General features: G+C 42.6%; 2 protein-coding genes across 4 annotated transcripts in view; both read left to right on the top strand.

Annotated features, from left to right (window-relative positions):
* LOC124002603 (testis-expressed protein 2-like) overlaps positions 1 to 5,364 on the top strand; it is a 58,102-nt gene extending 52,738 nt beyond the window's left edge. For all 3 annotated transcript variants that reach the window (XM_046310146.1, XM_046310147.1, XM_046310145.1), the window contains exons 10-13: positions 1,020 to 1,133; positions 1,295 to 1,504; positions 1,892 to 2,012; positions 2,291 to 5,364. In XM_046310146.1, the coding sequence (XP_046166102.1) occupies positions 1,020 to 1,133; positions 1,295 to 1,504; positions 1,892 to 2,012; positions 2,291 to 2,452 (607 nt within the window). In that variant the 3' untranslated portion in view covers positions 2,453 to 5,364. The remainder of the gene's footprint in view (positions 1 to 1,019; positions 1,134 to 1,294; positions 1,505 to 1,891; positions 2,013 to 2,290) is intronic.
* A 2,043-nt stretch (positions 5,365 to 7,407) lies between these two features.
* Positions 7,408 to 11,288, top strand: LOC124004061 (coiled-coil domain-containing protein 40-like). Its single transcript, XM_046312824.1, has 5 exons — positions 7,408 to 7,431; positions 7,830 to 7,939; positions 8,191 to 8,357; positions 9,614 to 9,694; positions 9,955 to 11,288. The coding sequence occupies exons 3-5, from the start codon at positions 8,241 to 8,243 to the stop codon at positions 10,258 to 10,260; spliced, it is 504 nt and encodes a 167-aa protein (XP_046168780.1). The 5' UTR covers positions 7,408 to 7,431; positions 7,830 to 7,939; positions 8,191 to 8,240; the 3' UTR covers positions 10,261 to 11,288.
* The last annotated feature ends 4,110 nt before the right edge of the window (positions 11,289 to 15,398 follow it).

Here is a 15,398-nt window from a genome sequence, read left to right as displayed (position 1 = left end):
ATGTGTTCTTAACTGACTTGCCTAGATAAATAAAGGTGTAAAAAATGGCCAAATCGGTGTCCAAAAATACAGATTTCCGATTGTTATGAAAACTTGAAATCGGCCCTAATTAATCGGCCATTCCGATTAATCGGTCAACCTCTAACATGAACAGAATCCATCAATGCAACTTTCTGAAGAGGCAATTAAAATGCCCGTCTGTATGCGTGTGGTGCACGGGTCTACCACTTTGTGTAAGGCATTAACAATTATGCTAAAGAAGTCTTCTGGTAGATGGCTTTCCCAACAACCTGCAAGGTTAAATGTTAACTACAAACTACCCTATGTTTACCTGGAAAAATGATATCATGAGTGGGCATTTGTTTTGCAAACTCTAACATCACACTACTTGCTTGCTTGCTGTGCACATGAAACTACACACAATTATTTTATTTTTTTCAGACCTAAAGTGGCCTCTTGATGTGGTTTAAGCGTTATTGTGGACTTAGAACACTCACATTTCTTGTTTTTCTTTTAAATTGTGAATTTGAAACAAATGGAATCCTCTTAAAAACAATCTTTTTATACATTTTTCTAGATAATGTGGGCTATTTCATATTTCTGTTTTCATTAACAACATAATTTGAAGAACAAACATCATTGTGGCAATTCATATCTTGCAGTTAAACTGTAAATAAGACTTTAATCTCAAATGTTTAATGTTCTCTTAATCTTAGTCCTGATCATATAAACCTAGACTGAGACACTGTCCAAAACAACTAACAATACACTGAACTCATGCATTTTCAGTAACTTAAATTGTCATGTCTTACTACACAATACCACAACAAATGTTTAAAATCTGTGAGAAACTCAATAATATAGTATTCAATAATTCAATGTGCTCAGGGGGGGGTACTACAAAGGGTCTAAATAACACTGAAAAACACTTGTATTTCCTCGTGTGAACAGGGTTTGTAGTTCATCTCCCTCTGATGAATCCATACTGAATCGTGTGTGTGTGTGTGTGTGTGTGCCAGGTACAGACCACGGACGTACTGCCTGGCGGACAGTGATGAGGAATCATCCAGTGCAGGGTCCTCTGACGAAGAGGATAGTTCAGAGGTCACCAATGATGTCCCTGGAGCAGAGGGGTGAGACTAATTACAGTGTATTTACTTTTACCCTGATTATTGACCTTGTTTACCTTTTTAAAGTACCTTTCTGTACTACTTGTATGTAATCCAGACTTTTACATAAATCAAGGTAGATTTGCGCGACAAAGTAACACCCCTAAATCTCTCCTCACTATTAGATACATGGGGGGCCGCCAGCCCAGTAAGATCATGCGCTTCGTGGACAAGATCGCCAAGTCCAAGTACTTCCAGAAGGCCACTGAGACGGAGTTCATCAAGAAGAAGATGGAGGAGGTGTCCAACACACCCCTGCTGCTCACCGTGGAAGTACAGGCGCTCAGAGGAACGCTGGCCGTTAACATCCCACCCCCACCCACTGACAGGATATGGTATGTTCTTAACAGCTTCATATAGTTATACATCATACCTCCACCCACCAACCGGATATGCTACACCCCCAACACATTCATACCACCTCAATACATAATGAATACACTTTAATATAGTATTATAGGGGTGCCAATCAAACACTTGTTGGCATACTGTTGTGCATTAGTTAATGCTGTTCTTCAATGCACTTGAGCCCTCTGCTGGTGACTGATCACATCCCTGGAAAACTGACATTTTATGTACCTTATTATTCTGAGTAACCTTTACCATTAACTTGCCCACACAGTACAATAACCAATGACCCAATGAGTGCTGCGTGATCTGTTATAGTTGAAATTTACACCCTGGTGTTCCTCTAGTGTGTTTGTTGACTGTTTGAATCGCAGGTATGGCTTCAGGAGTCCACCCCACCTGGAATTAAAGGCTCGGCCCAAACTGGGAGAGCGAGAGGTCACACTGGCCCACGTCACCGACTGGATCGAGAAGAAACTGGACCAGGAGTTTCAGGTGTGTGTGTCTGCATGCCTGTGTCTGCATGCCTGTGTCTGCATGCCTGTGTCTGCATGCCTGTGTCTGCATGCCTGTGTCTGCATGCCTGTGTCTGCATGCCTGTGTCTGCATGCCTGTGTCTGCATGCCTGTGTCTGCATGCCTGTGTCTGCATGCCTGTGTCTGCATGCCTGTGTCTGCATGCCTGTGTCTGCGTACTTAATCCAAACTGTATGTCCGCTTACTACATCCAAATGGTATCACCTCTGAATCTCTCCCATCTTCTCTCCAACGTAGAAAATCTTTGTCATGCCAAACATGGACGACTTGTGGCTGACCATCATGCACTCGGCCATGGACCCCCGCTCTTTTGGAACGCCCTCCACCTCCACAGCCGATACGACCCAGGGGGAAACAGAGCCCTCCGAAACAGAGGGGGGCGCCACTAACGGCATATGAAGGATTGTTTACAGTATTTGCCTGAAACGTGTGAATTAGAATGGGAGCCAAGGGGCCTTGTAGTAGTATAAGGCTTGTCGGTGTATAAGGACATACAAAAAGACATCCGTTACCACAGACATTCCAATAGCTCCATACCCAAGGGTCTTTTTTTGTCACTGGCAGAACAGGATGAACTCATCAGATGAACTTTGACCCTTTAACAAGCTCACTGACGGACTGAGACAGAGGTCAGTCAACCAACCAGGAAGGACAAACACTAAAAATAAAAACTGTCACTGCTGTTGTTTGTTGTTGTTGTTTTTTAAATCTGTGTAGGATGAACAGACTTAGAAAATTACATTTTTTAAATAATGTCACATGTAACAGTGATACTACCTTTGACAGGGGCAGGTTAGAGGTTAGTGGTATAGGTGGAGAGTTTCTGTGGGTTATAAGGTTACACAGTGTCCTATGAACACATGGTTATTTCGCATTCACCGTTCACCTTACGTCCTAGATAGGAAACAACTTTTGTTTGGGGACCCGAATCAAGAGAATAGCGTGAAAAGAAATAGTTGAATGAGACATGTAAGCCCTAGATTATACTTTTGTTATTGTACAGGTGTGTGTGTGGAGCCTGACACTAAAAGCAGGAGTGGATACTTTTGACAATGTCACATGTATTATTTGCCATATGATTTGAGGCATCAATGCTACCCTATGCTTTGTGTCCTAATGCTCATGGTCTGTGTCCAGGTGAACACTAACAGTATGTACACTTGCTGTGACCCCACATATCTTATTGCTCGGGGTAGAAGTTCCCCTTTACTACAGGTCTGGAATCAGATTGCTCCACCCCAAATTCTAACTGTTTTGGGGATGAGAATGTGTCTGACCCTACTGTATATCAGTGGCAAGGGGGGAAGTTCTACCTATTCCCCTCTTTAACTGTACACCACCTCTTTATATGCAAATGATCACTGTGTCCATATCTATATGGAAGCAGCTATATGAAGCCCCTCCCCTCGTTTGTCTCTGGAAGCCAATGCTATAGGGTTAGCCGTCATTACCTAGGCAACACGTGTCTTTAATTCACTAATGCCTATGCAAATTCCTTGCTAACTATGGACATGAGGTGAGCAATGAGAAAGTAGTATATATATATATAATCTTGTGAAGATATATCTCATAGAAATGTATTTCTGAAGAGGTGTACATAAGGGGCCTAACACTTTTGTTGAATGTATGTATGGCTATATTGACAGATTGTTGGACTGTTTTATTGTTTGTTGTATGGAAACTATTCCTAACCAATCACATGGATCATTTTGATTGGGGTATGCCAAGTATTGCACAACTTAAACAGAAGTTTTGATTAATTTTTTCCTTGTAAACAATAATGCAATTGTATCAACAGACATGTATTGCATCTTTGCAGTGCTATTGTGTTATACTCTCTCTAGCATGTACAATACCCATGGCACGTTGAGACCATTCCTGTGGTGCTCGGCACCACATAGGTTTTCATTTATTCTTTCAAATGATGTAGGAAGTGTTGTGTTTTTTAAAAAGTTTTTTTTGTTTGTTGTGTATTTTCAAATGGCCATCATCAACAGTTGCCAATGCTTGGAAATGAGCCACCTTGCCAGATGTGCTCCATGACACTTGGTAGAGTTAAACTAAATGATGTAGTGTACCCTTTGCCAAAACTATCATTAATACTGGGAAAATAAACTGTTAACTCCAAAAAATAATTTAAATCTCAAAAATCATCACTATTGAAGTCTGAATAATTTTCTATACTGTACTGTTATGTTTTCTTAATTTTGCAGTTAAGTTTTAAATGCACAGTATTGGATTTGTTTACATGAATTCCTATTTTTTTCATTCCTTTTATTTGTCAGGACACTAAGGCACTGTTGTAGAATGTCATTGAAGGAATATCTCGTTTTTCACTTTCCTTTAACAGTACTTCTAATTCGTTTCTTTCTTTTTTGTTTTATTGATTATTTGGTTGGTAATATTATTATTATTGGAACCCTTGATAAAGATGGGCCAAAAAGACTATCAAATAAATTATACAAATACTGCACTATATTGCATGCATTTATTTGTTTGTTGAAATTGTGATTTATTGTATATTAACACAATTGCTCAGAGAAAGAGCTTTAGTTGAAAAAGTATTAAATCGATTATCAAAACGGTAGGCGTCAAAGTAATTGGCACCCCGGTTTTCAGTACCCCAGCACCGTACCTTTGAGAATAATGACACTGAGCCTTTAAAGAACATTTTTAAAAGATTGGAGAACACAGTGGGAGGGATCTGGGGAGCGTGCTAAAAGTATTGAAAACAGGGGTGGCAATAATTTTGACCCCTCGTTTAAAAAATTAGCAATTGTATTCTCTGAGCAATTGTATTAGTATAAAATAATTACATTTTCAAATGTTTTGGCGTATACAATATAGCTCAGTATTTGTTATTTATTTTACAGTCTCTTTGCTCATCTTTATCAAGGGTGCCAATAATTATGGACCTGAATGTAGACATAGTACCAGGTTGGAATTAGAATATTTTGTAGAGCTTTGTCTGCTTTTCTGAAAGACAATGTACAATGACAGAATGATATGAATATCACATCAGATTTATACGATAAGAGTTGATGATTCTGCAAATGGATGGATTATTTAGATTTTTAAGGACTAATTTGTTGAGCCTCATCCATGTCTCCTGCTTGGCTGGAACATGTCTCTTAGTTGGGAGAGACAAAGTTTCCCTAAAGAGGTTCTCTAAAATTATGCCTTTTTATTTTTACAAAATGTTATTTGTTGATTTAGCAGGCTTTGTTCGTTTCTGTTATCGATTTTGTACGACTATGAATTGCAATGGTATTGTGGTACAAATTATTAAAAAATATCAGCTGGCTTTGTAATTATTCGCTCTTGATTGAAAGTTTTTTTTTTTTATGAACCTATTTTTTTTTGTCATATACAGTAGATATAACTGCCACACTCACATACCCATGCATCAATATTTAAAATGTTCAAATTCATTCATCTCTGAAAACCCATGTACTGCAAAGCTTGAATTGTCCACAAATTTCAATCATGAATATTCATGAGGGGCGGCTCTATTCAATTACTAGGCTCTAACCCCCTTATCCCTTCACGGAAGTGTATCGTTTCCTAGCAACGCCTGACCGGCTGACAAACAGTGGTGAGTGCCTGTTTTAAGTTTGCAAATTCAATTTCGTCCGACTAGCTACAGGATTATTTGTTGTTGCTGAAGAGGTGATAAAGCAACCGTAAGGTTTAGTAATTTATGCATTCGAGAATATTCCAAACGTTCTGGTATTTTAAGGTGTTAGCTGTCAAATGAAAAATATGCTATTCAGTTAGCGTTAATAGCATATAACCGATAAGCACGCCAACTTCAAGACAAGTGGATAGCCGCATGCAATGAGAAACATTATGCGTGTAGTAGGCATAGCCATCATATCTATCTTATTTCATTTTGAAGCAAAGGTATGAGGGCCTAATAGATTATTATTTCGTCAACTTCATAACGTTAGTGAATCAAATTATTTGTGTCTGCTCTGTCATGTCTTCCCAGGTGATGACAGGAGGCTTTGTCAGCCAACTTTTACATTTTCATTATTGTTTCAATACATTATTTTCATTCTCTGACCTTTCTTTTGCCTTAATAACTCAAGAAGCAGGTAAGGCTTTCAATGAAAGGGTGTTAAATGAGCAGGTGACATTATTTAGCAGACACTCTTATCCAGAGCAATTATGGTTAAGTGACTTGCTCAAGGGCACATCAACTGATTTTTCACCTGGTCGGCTGGGGGATTCAAACCAGCGACCTTTTGGTTACTGGCACCAAAGCTCTTAATCGGTTGACTACCTGCCTATATGACTGCAATCAAATCCAATGTTGTTGTGACTTGGGTGTCACAAAGATAACCTTCTTGTCGTGCTGACAGAGTCAACCATCTTGGTCTCCACCGCATCCAATGGAGGGTGGGGGAAGTGAGGGAGGAGGGGAACCCCGCCACAGGAGGAGGAGATGAACAGCCAGGTGGTGCTGACGAGGCAGCAGAGGACTCTGGCGTTACTGTGCTACCTGTGCAGGAGGTTTGTGAAAGAGACTACTCTACAGCACAGAATATGTATTTTCTCACCTTTCTCAAGTTAGGATTTGTGAGTCTCATGATATTGTATCATCGGCATTTTATTTGTAATCATTCAAAGTCATGAAATTATTTCCAAAAGACGATTTAGACGTGATTTAGCCGATGGTCAATGCACAGAATTAAAAATAAGACTTTATTATTAGTATTATATTGTGTCTCTATGGTTCAAAAAGTGACTTCCTGAGTGTCCTCCTGTCTGTCCTCCATGCAGGGTGGATCAGCAGAGCAGGCTGAGGGCGGGGACTGATCACCCAGTGTCACAGTCAGGAGACAGTGGTACAGGTGCAGCCTTCAACCCCACCAGAAACTCAGGTCAGCTGGGTTTCAATAAGAGGGAGGGATAGAACAATGGTGGAAATTTTAACTGATTTCTTTCATCTTTGAAATTGCGTTGAGCACTGACTTGTCAAGCACGGTATCTGTTGAGGTTTGATCACGAAACATATTTTTGGGGGTTCCAGATAACGAAACGATGCCCTTTCCACCTCACCCTTCATTGCACCTCTCAGACCCCCTCTCTGACAGCGACGGGGACGAGTTACGCAGGGCGGCGGAAGAGGATGATGGTGCAGATGAGCTAATCGTGCTGGACCCCTGAACACGTAAGCAGTTTCCCCGCTTAACATCACTGATAACATTGTTTTTAATTACCTTAAGGTTTAAACCCTGTTATGCTTATCAGATGAACGTCTTAGTATGGCTTCTCCTATCTGCCTGTAGCCGCTGATGAGAAGGTTCCAGACTGAACTGAAGAACCACCTCCATAAGCAACTGGGGAGACTCAACGTGGAGTTGCGGGAGAAGGTACAGTAGGTCTCTTCTTCTGAAGCAAAGACTTTAAATCCTTTCCAATGGTTTACAATCAAATCAGCATGGACATCCACTTTACAGTACACATGCAGTACGATTCATACCATTTATGGGTCCCCGTTTTGAATTCACTCTTTTCCCAGGAGAGGGAGCCATTGACTTGTTTTGGCTCAATCTCGAAACATGACCCTGTGCTTTCATTTCAAAATACAAAATAAACTAATCTGCAACTAGAAATGATCTATAAGCAACAACAATTGATTTACGATTAATCACTATTGTTATAACATTAAGAAATATCCATAGTGCATTTGCCATAATGCATTTGCCATATGTAATTCGGACCCCAAGCTATCCTCTCTTTCCCTCCCCTCCTCCACCCATCTCCCTAGATGGCTATTTAGACCGCAGGCGGCCACCCAGCGCCAACAGGCCCAGGATCAGCTAGAGGGGGTCCGAAGACAGTACCGCACCAGCCAGGCCGGCAAGCAGAGGTCACACGGTGAGACCCATAGAGATATTAACCACCGATCAAGCAACATTATGCACTTATTTTGCTGTGATAATATAGGTCAAATTAAGATCCTATATCTGTACTATGGCTTGGGCCAGGAATTTTTCTTGACCTAATCAAGGAAAAAAATCAGTACCCTAACCTAGTTATAATAGTCCATAACAGTCACCTAAAGGTTTTCCTGGTCAGGTGACATAGTCAGGTAAAACTCTAACTACGTCTATCACCTCCTTCCTCAGTGTCCCAACTGCAGAGTGAGGTAGAGAACCTGGCACTGCGTCTGTTCTACATGCAGGTGGTTAACGCCGACCTGCACTCCGACATCACAGCCATGAAGAACACCTCGCGCAAGCCCCACTCCGAGAAGCCCCAGGCAGAAACACACCTGATTCGAGATCAGCCAAATGTTAGTTCTAATGTTAACCTTTCTGAGCCAAACAGCAAAACTGGTCCTGGACCAGTTGCTAAGGGTCTAGAAATAGAATTTAAAATAATTCGTATTACTATGGCTGAATCTTCTCTCTCTCTCTCTCTCTACCCCCCTCTCAATTCAATTTCAATTCAATTTAAGGGCTTTTTTGGCATGGGAAACATGTTAACATTGCCAAAGCAAGTGAAAAATCAATGAACAAAAGTTGAATAAACAACAACAATTTTCAGTAAACATTACACTTACAGAAGTTCCAAAAGAATAAAGACATGTCAAGTGTCATTATGTCTATATACTGTACAGTGTTGTAATGCTGTAAAGTACGAAAGGGAAAATAAATAAACATAAATATGGGTTGTATTTACAATGGTGCTAGTTCTATACTGGTTGCCCTTTACTTATGGCAAGAAGTCACAAATCTTGCTGTTGTGATGCCACACTGTGATATTTCACCCAGTAGATATGGGAGTTTTGTGTATCTGTGTAATCTGGGGGAGATATGTGTCTCTAATATGGGTCATATATTTGGCAGGAGGTCAGGAAGTGCAACTCAGTTTCCACCTGATTTTGTGTGTGGGCGGTGTGCACATAGCCTGTCTTCATTTGAGAGCCAAGTCTGCCTATGACAGCCCTTCTCAATAGCAAGGCTATGTTCACTGAGTCTGTACATAGTCAAAGCTTTCCTTAAGTTTGGGTCAGTTACAGTGGTCAGGTATTCTGCCACTGTGTACTCTATGTTTAGGGCCATGGAGTATTCTAGTTTGCTCAGTTTTTTCGTCAATTATTTGACACATTGGAAAGAATTCTCTTTTTCTTTTCTCATGATTTGGTTGGGTCTAATTGTGTTGCTGTCCTGGAGCTCTGTGGGGTCTGTTTGTGAACAGAGCCCCAGGACCAGCTTGTTTAGGGGACTCTTCTCCAGGTTCATCTCTCTGAAGGTGATGGCTTTGTAATGGAAGGTTTGAGAATCGCTTCCTTTTAGGTGGTTGTAGAATTGATCTGCTCTTTTCTGGATTTGATAATTAGAGGGTATCGGCCTAATTCTCCTCTGCATTTGCATTATTTGGTGTTTGACGTTGAACACACAGGATATTTTTCCATAATTCAGCACGCAGAGTCTCAATTTGGTGTTTGTCCCATTTTGTGAGTTCTTGGTTGGTGAGTGGAGGGCTATGGCTTCTATAACTGATTCTCCCTCTCTCTACCCCCCTCTCTCTACCCGGATCACCAAGCACGTCACCGTCATCGAGCGCAAGCAGGCCACCATCAACGTTTACAACAAGACGATTGAGCAGCTCGTCGCCAGCACTGGGGTGAGAGTTAACTTACAACCAAGCACTGACCAGTAACCAGCTGAATATTTTGGGGTTATTGTCTAATAATAAAGGACTATAGGTACTGAATATAAAATAGGTGGCACCTACATATCTAGAATGATATTCTATTTTTATGGTAGCACCATCCTCTACAATAAGACTGGAGCTAGAATGGATTTGAAACGTTTCAGCTTTGAAAAATGCCATTTTCCTGACTTTCTATGTTGTCTTGATCACGTCCCTACGTACGTCAACAGCACGAGGACCTGGGCCCATTGGAGATCCAGGCCAGTACTCTGACCAAGCAGCTAGGGGGGGTGGGAGGAGAGATCAAGGAGCAGCAGCAGCTCTGGCTGCTAGTGAGACTGAGCCAGGAGAAACGGCCCGGATCGCCGCCCTGCTCACACTGCAGGCCCAATTCACCACCCTACAGCAGAGGAAAGTCTGCACCGAGAGTACGTAAACTCCCGCGGACCCGCACACACACTGACCCAGGAGAAACGGGCTCAGAGCACCACCCTGCTCACACTACGGATGCAACTCTCCATCTGCAACAAGAGTAAAACACACGCACAGTGGATATAGAGAGAAATATGATTTATTTATGTGTCATACACCTACCAGTACCCAGCCCACAGGTGGTTCTTTGTGACCCTGACCAAACAAACACACTCCCGTCCCCAATACACCCTAAGCCATGGTCTCCCCCAATACACACACCCTAACCCATGGTCTCCCCCAACACACACACCCTAAGCCATGGTCTCCCCCAACACACACACCCTAAGCCATGGTCTCCCCAACACACACACCCTAAGCCATGGTCTCCCCAATACACACACCCTAACCCATGGTCTCCCCCAACACACACACCCTAAGCCATGGTCTCCCCCAATACACACACCCTAACCCATGGTCTCCCCAACACACACACCCTAAGCCATGGTCTCCCCCAATACACACACCCTAACCCATGGTCTCCCCCAACACACACACCCTAACCCATGGTCTCCCCCAACACACACACCCTAAGCCATGGTCTCCCCCAACACACACACCCTAAGCCATGGTCTCCCCCAACACACACACCCTAAGCCATGGTCTCCCCCAATACACACACCCTAACCCATGGTCTCCCCCAACACACACACCCTAAGCCATGGTCTCCCCCAATACACACACCCTAACCCATGGTCTCCCCCAATACACACACCCTAACCCATGGTCTCCCCCAACACACACACCCTAAGCCATGGTCTCCTCCAACACACACACCCTAACCCATGGTCTCCCCCAACACACACACTAACCCATGGTCTCCCCCAACACACACACCCTAAGCCAGTGGTTCTTAACCTGGGTTCGATCGAACCCCAGGGGTTCGGTGAGTCAGTCTCAGGGGTTCGGTGGAGGTCAAGACACACATCCGACTCATATGATTTGTGATGACACGCCCTGCTTGGCCATTATTGGCTGCAGGTGATCACGCTACAACGCTTGGCCTATCTGTGCTGCAGGGAATTTGGTGTGCCCAGTAGTCTACTTGTGACTGTCGTGATGGTATGTCTTGTGATTTCTTTCTTAATATTTGAATCCCTTCATACTTACTATGTCGAGCAAAAAAAGAAAGTGGTCGGACGAATATGTACAATATGGATTCACATGTATAACGGAACGTGATGGGAGTCGGCGTCCTAACTGCATGATTTGCAATGCCAAGTTGAGTAATTCTAGTCTAGGACCAGCAAAACTAAGAACACTTCCTTAAGCTGCATGGAGATGGAAAATACAAGAACACAACGCTCGCTGAATTCAAGGTGAAGAGAGCCAGATTCGATGTAAAAGCTACTCTGCCTGTTCTCGGCTTTGTACCCATCAACAAACTGACAGCATCGTACGAAGTTGCTTACCTGATCGCAAAGCAGGGCAAACCACACACCATTGGTGAAACACTCATAAAACCAGCTGTGTTGAAAATGGTGAATATATCATGCTGAGCAAAGAGGCTGAAGTTAAGTTATCCCAAATTCCTCTTTCAAATGACACCATCAGCGACAGAATAGAAGACATGAGCAAAGACATCTTGGCTCAAGTAGTTGCAGATCTGATTTCAAGCCCGGCAAAATTCTGCCTTCAACTCGACGAGACCACAGACGTTTCCAATCTAAGCCAGCTTGCTCTATTCGTGCACTATGTGAAAGACGACGTGATAAAGGAAGATTTTGTTTATTTTGCCTCTTACAACAACAACTAAGGCAGCCGATGTGAAGAAACTTGTGGATGACTTCTTCAAAGACAACAATCTTTCGTGGGTTTCTGCAGTTTGTTTGGACGGAGCTCCAATAATGCTGGAAAGAAAGTCTGGTTTTGGTGCGCTAGTCAAAGCTGATGCACCACACATCATTGTTACGCATTGGATTCAGCACAGGCATGCGTTGGCAACAAAAACCTTGCCTCCAAAACTGGCAGAAGTATTAAATATTGTAGTGGAATGTGTGAACTATGTGCCAACTAGTGCTCTGAGGCACCGCATCTTCAGTGAGCTGTGTAAAGAAATGGGCTCTGAATTCGAGGTACTTCTGTACCATTGTAATGTTCGGTGGTGTTCCGGGGACAGGTGCTGAATCGTGTTTTTGCCGTGCGTGTGGAATTAGCCCTGTTTTTGCAAAAGCACCAACATTGTCATGCAGATTGCTACAAAAATGAGTTCATTCTCATTTTAGCGTACATGGCTGATATCTTCGCAGCTCTCAATCATCTCAATCAAAAGATGCAGGGCGGTGGAGTCAACATCATCGAAGTGGAGGAAAACCTGAAGGCTTTTCAAAAAAGCTACCGTTATGGAAACGACGAACAGAGAACGATAACTTCGCAAACTTTCCCCTGCTGGACGACTGTGTAAGTAAGATCGAAGATGTATCTGGAATCGGAGACATTTCTGCACCTGCGGAACTGAAGCAAGCAATGGTCACACACTTAGATGAGCTTCCAAAGTCTCTCGACGGATACTTCCCTACAAGAGAGTCATATCCAGCATGGGTGAGACAGCCGTTCACGTTTAGTGTTGAGACAACAGATGTCAATGATGAATACCTCGATGAAATCATTGAAATTCAGCAGAGCTAGGTTCAACAGCAACTCTTTAGAACAACAACGCTTTCAACATTTTGGTGTCAACAAATGGTAACGTACCCTGTTATTGCTAAGAAAGCTCCTGAGATTTTCATACAACATATCTTTGCGAGCAATCCTTTGAGGATGCTGGACATAAACGAAGAAAAGGAACAGACTTTGTTGCGAAAAGGACATGAGAGTGGCACTTGCCAAGGTGAAGCCGCGCATTTCTGAACTGGTCTCTGAAAGGCAACAGCAGAAGTCACACTGATTTGCAGTAAATATTCATTATTATGTTTTTGTTTTTGTGTGAAAATCATGTTTTGATGATTTTGTTCTTTGAACACAGTGATGTTGACGCACGGTTCATTTTGTGCACCAGTAAAATATATACCTATGTTTTGAATTTGAAAAAAAATCATAATTTCTTTTTCCAATTAAGGGTTCGGTGAATGCGCATATGAAACTGGTGGGGTTCAGTACCTCCAACAAGGTTAAGAACCACTGCTCTAGATTTTGCTCGCCTGAAGTAGAGTATCTTGTGATAAATTGCAGACCACACTACTTGCCTAGAGAGCTTTCAGCTATACTTTTCGTGGCTATTTATTTACCACCACAGACAGATGCTGGCACTAAGACCGCACTCAGTCAGCTGTATAAGGAAATAAGCAAACAGGAAACCGCTCACCCAGAGGCGGCGCTCCTAGTGGCCAGAGACTTTAATGCTGGGAAACTTAAATCAGTTCTACCTAATTTCTGTTAAATGTGCAACCAGAGAGAACAAAAATTCTAGATCACCTTTACTCCACACACAGAGACACGTACAAAGCTCTCCCTCGCCCTCCATTTGGTAAATCTGACCACAATTCTATGCTCCTGATTCCTGCTTACAAGCAAAAATTAAAGCAGGAAGCACCAGTGACTCGATCTATAAAAAAGTGATGAGATGAAGCAGATGCTAAACAACAGGACTGTTTTGCTATCACAGACTGGAACATGTTCCAGGATTCATCCGATGGCATTGAGGAGTACACCACATCAGTCACTGGCTTTATCAATAAGTGCATCGAGGACGTCGTCCCCACAGTGACTGTACGTACGTACCCCAACCACAAGCAATGGATTACAGGCAACATTCGCACCGAGCTAAAGGGTAGAGCTGCCGCTTCCAAGGTGCGGAACTCTAACCCGGAAGCTTATATTGAAATACTGCTACTCCCTCCGACGAACCATCAAACAGGCAAAGCGTCAATACAGGGCTAAGATTGAATCATACTACACCGGCTCCGATGCTCATCTTATGTGGCAGGGCTTGTAAACTATTACAGACTACAAAGGGAAGCACAGCCGTGAGCTTCCCAGTGACACAAGCCTACCAGACAAGCTAAATCATTTCTATGCTCGCTTCGAGGCAAGCAACACTGAGGCATGCATGAGAGCATCAGCTGTTCCGGACGACTATGTGATCACACTCTCCGCAGCCGACATCAGTAAGACCTTTAAACAGGTCAACATTCACAAGGATGTGGGGACAGACGGATTACCAGAATGTGTGCTCCGGGCATGTGCTGGCCAACTGGCAGGTGTCTTCACTGACATTTTCAGCATGTCCCTGATTGAGTCTGTAATACCAACATGTTTCAAGCAGACCACCATAGTCCCTGTACCCAGGTACACGAAGGCGACCTGCCTAAATTACTACAGACCGGTAGCACTCACGTCCATAGCCAAGTGTTTTGAAAGGATGGTAAGGGCTCACATCAACACTATTATCCCAGAAACTCTAAAACCACTCCAATTTGCTACCGCCCAAACGGATCCACAAATTATGCACTCTCTATTGCACCTCACACTGCCCTTTCCCACCTGGACAAAAGGAACACCTATGTGAGAATGCTATTCATTGACTACAGCTCAGCGTTCAACACCATAGTATTGTCACGTCCGGATGAAAAGTGTGCCTAAAGTAAACTGCCTGCTACTCAGGCCCAGAAGCTAGTATTAGTAGATTTGGATAGGAAACACTCTGAAGATTCTAAAACGGTTTGAATAAAGTCTGTGAGTATAACAGAACTGATTTGGCAGGTGAAACCCCGAGCCCAATCCATCCAGGGAGTTTTTTTTAGGTCAATCTGTTTTCTATTTGTTTTCTATGGCAAGCCCGTTTTAATAGAAATATGCTTCCAGTTCCTATCGCTTCCACTAGATGTCAACAGTCTTTAGAAATTGGTTGATGTTTTTCCTTTGAGTAATGAAGAAGTAGCCATTTCCTATCTGGGTGGATAGCCAAGTGTACTGTTGTGGTTGGGGCGCACGACCTGAAAGGTCGCTCCACTTTGTTTTTATCCGCTATTGAACGCAATTTACCCCGTCTTAAATTTAATTGATTATTTACATAACAAAATACCTAAAGTTAGATTAGGAAAGTTGTTTGAAATGTTTGGACAAAGTTTACAAGTAACTTATTCGGTAATGTGTAGTCATGTCGGGCGAGTTGGAACCAGTGTTTTTCGGGATCAAACACACCAAATAAATGGACATTTTGGAGACATAATGACAGAATTAATTGAACAAAAGGATCCTTTGT

The sequence above is a fragment of the Oncorhynchus gorbuscha genome, linkage group LG18, assembly GCF_021184085.1.
Source record: "Oncorhynchus gorbuscha isolate QuinsamMale2020 ecotype Even-year linkage group LG18, OgorEven_v1.0, whole genome shotgun sequence".
Taxonomy (NCBI): Eukaryota; Metazoa; Chordata; class Actinopteri; order Salmoniformes; family Salmonidae; genus Oncorhynchus; species Oncorhynchus gorbuscha.
Note: the sequence above shows the minus strand (reverse complement) of the source record. Positions and strands in the feature narration are given on the sequence as shown.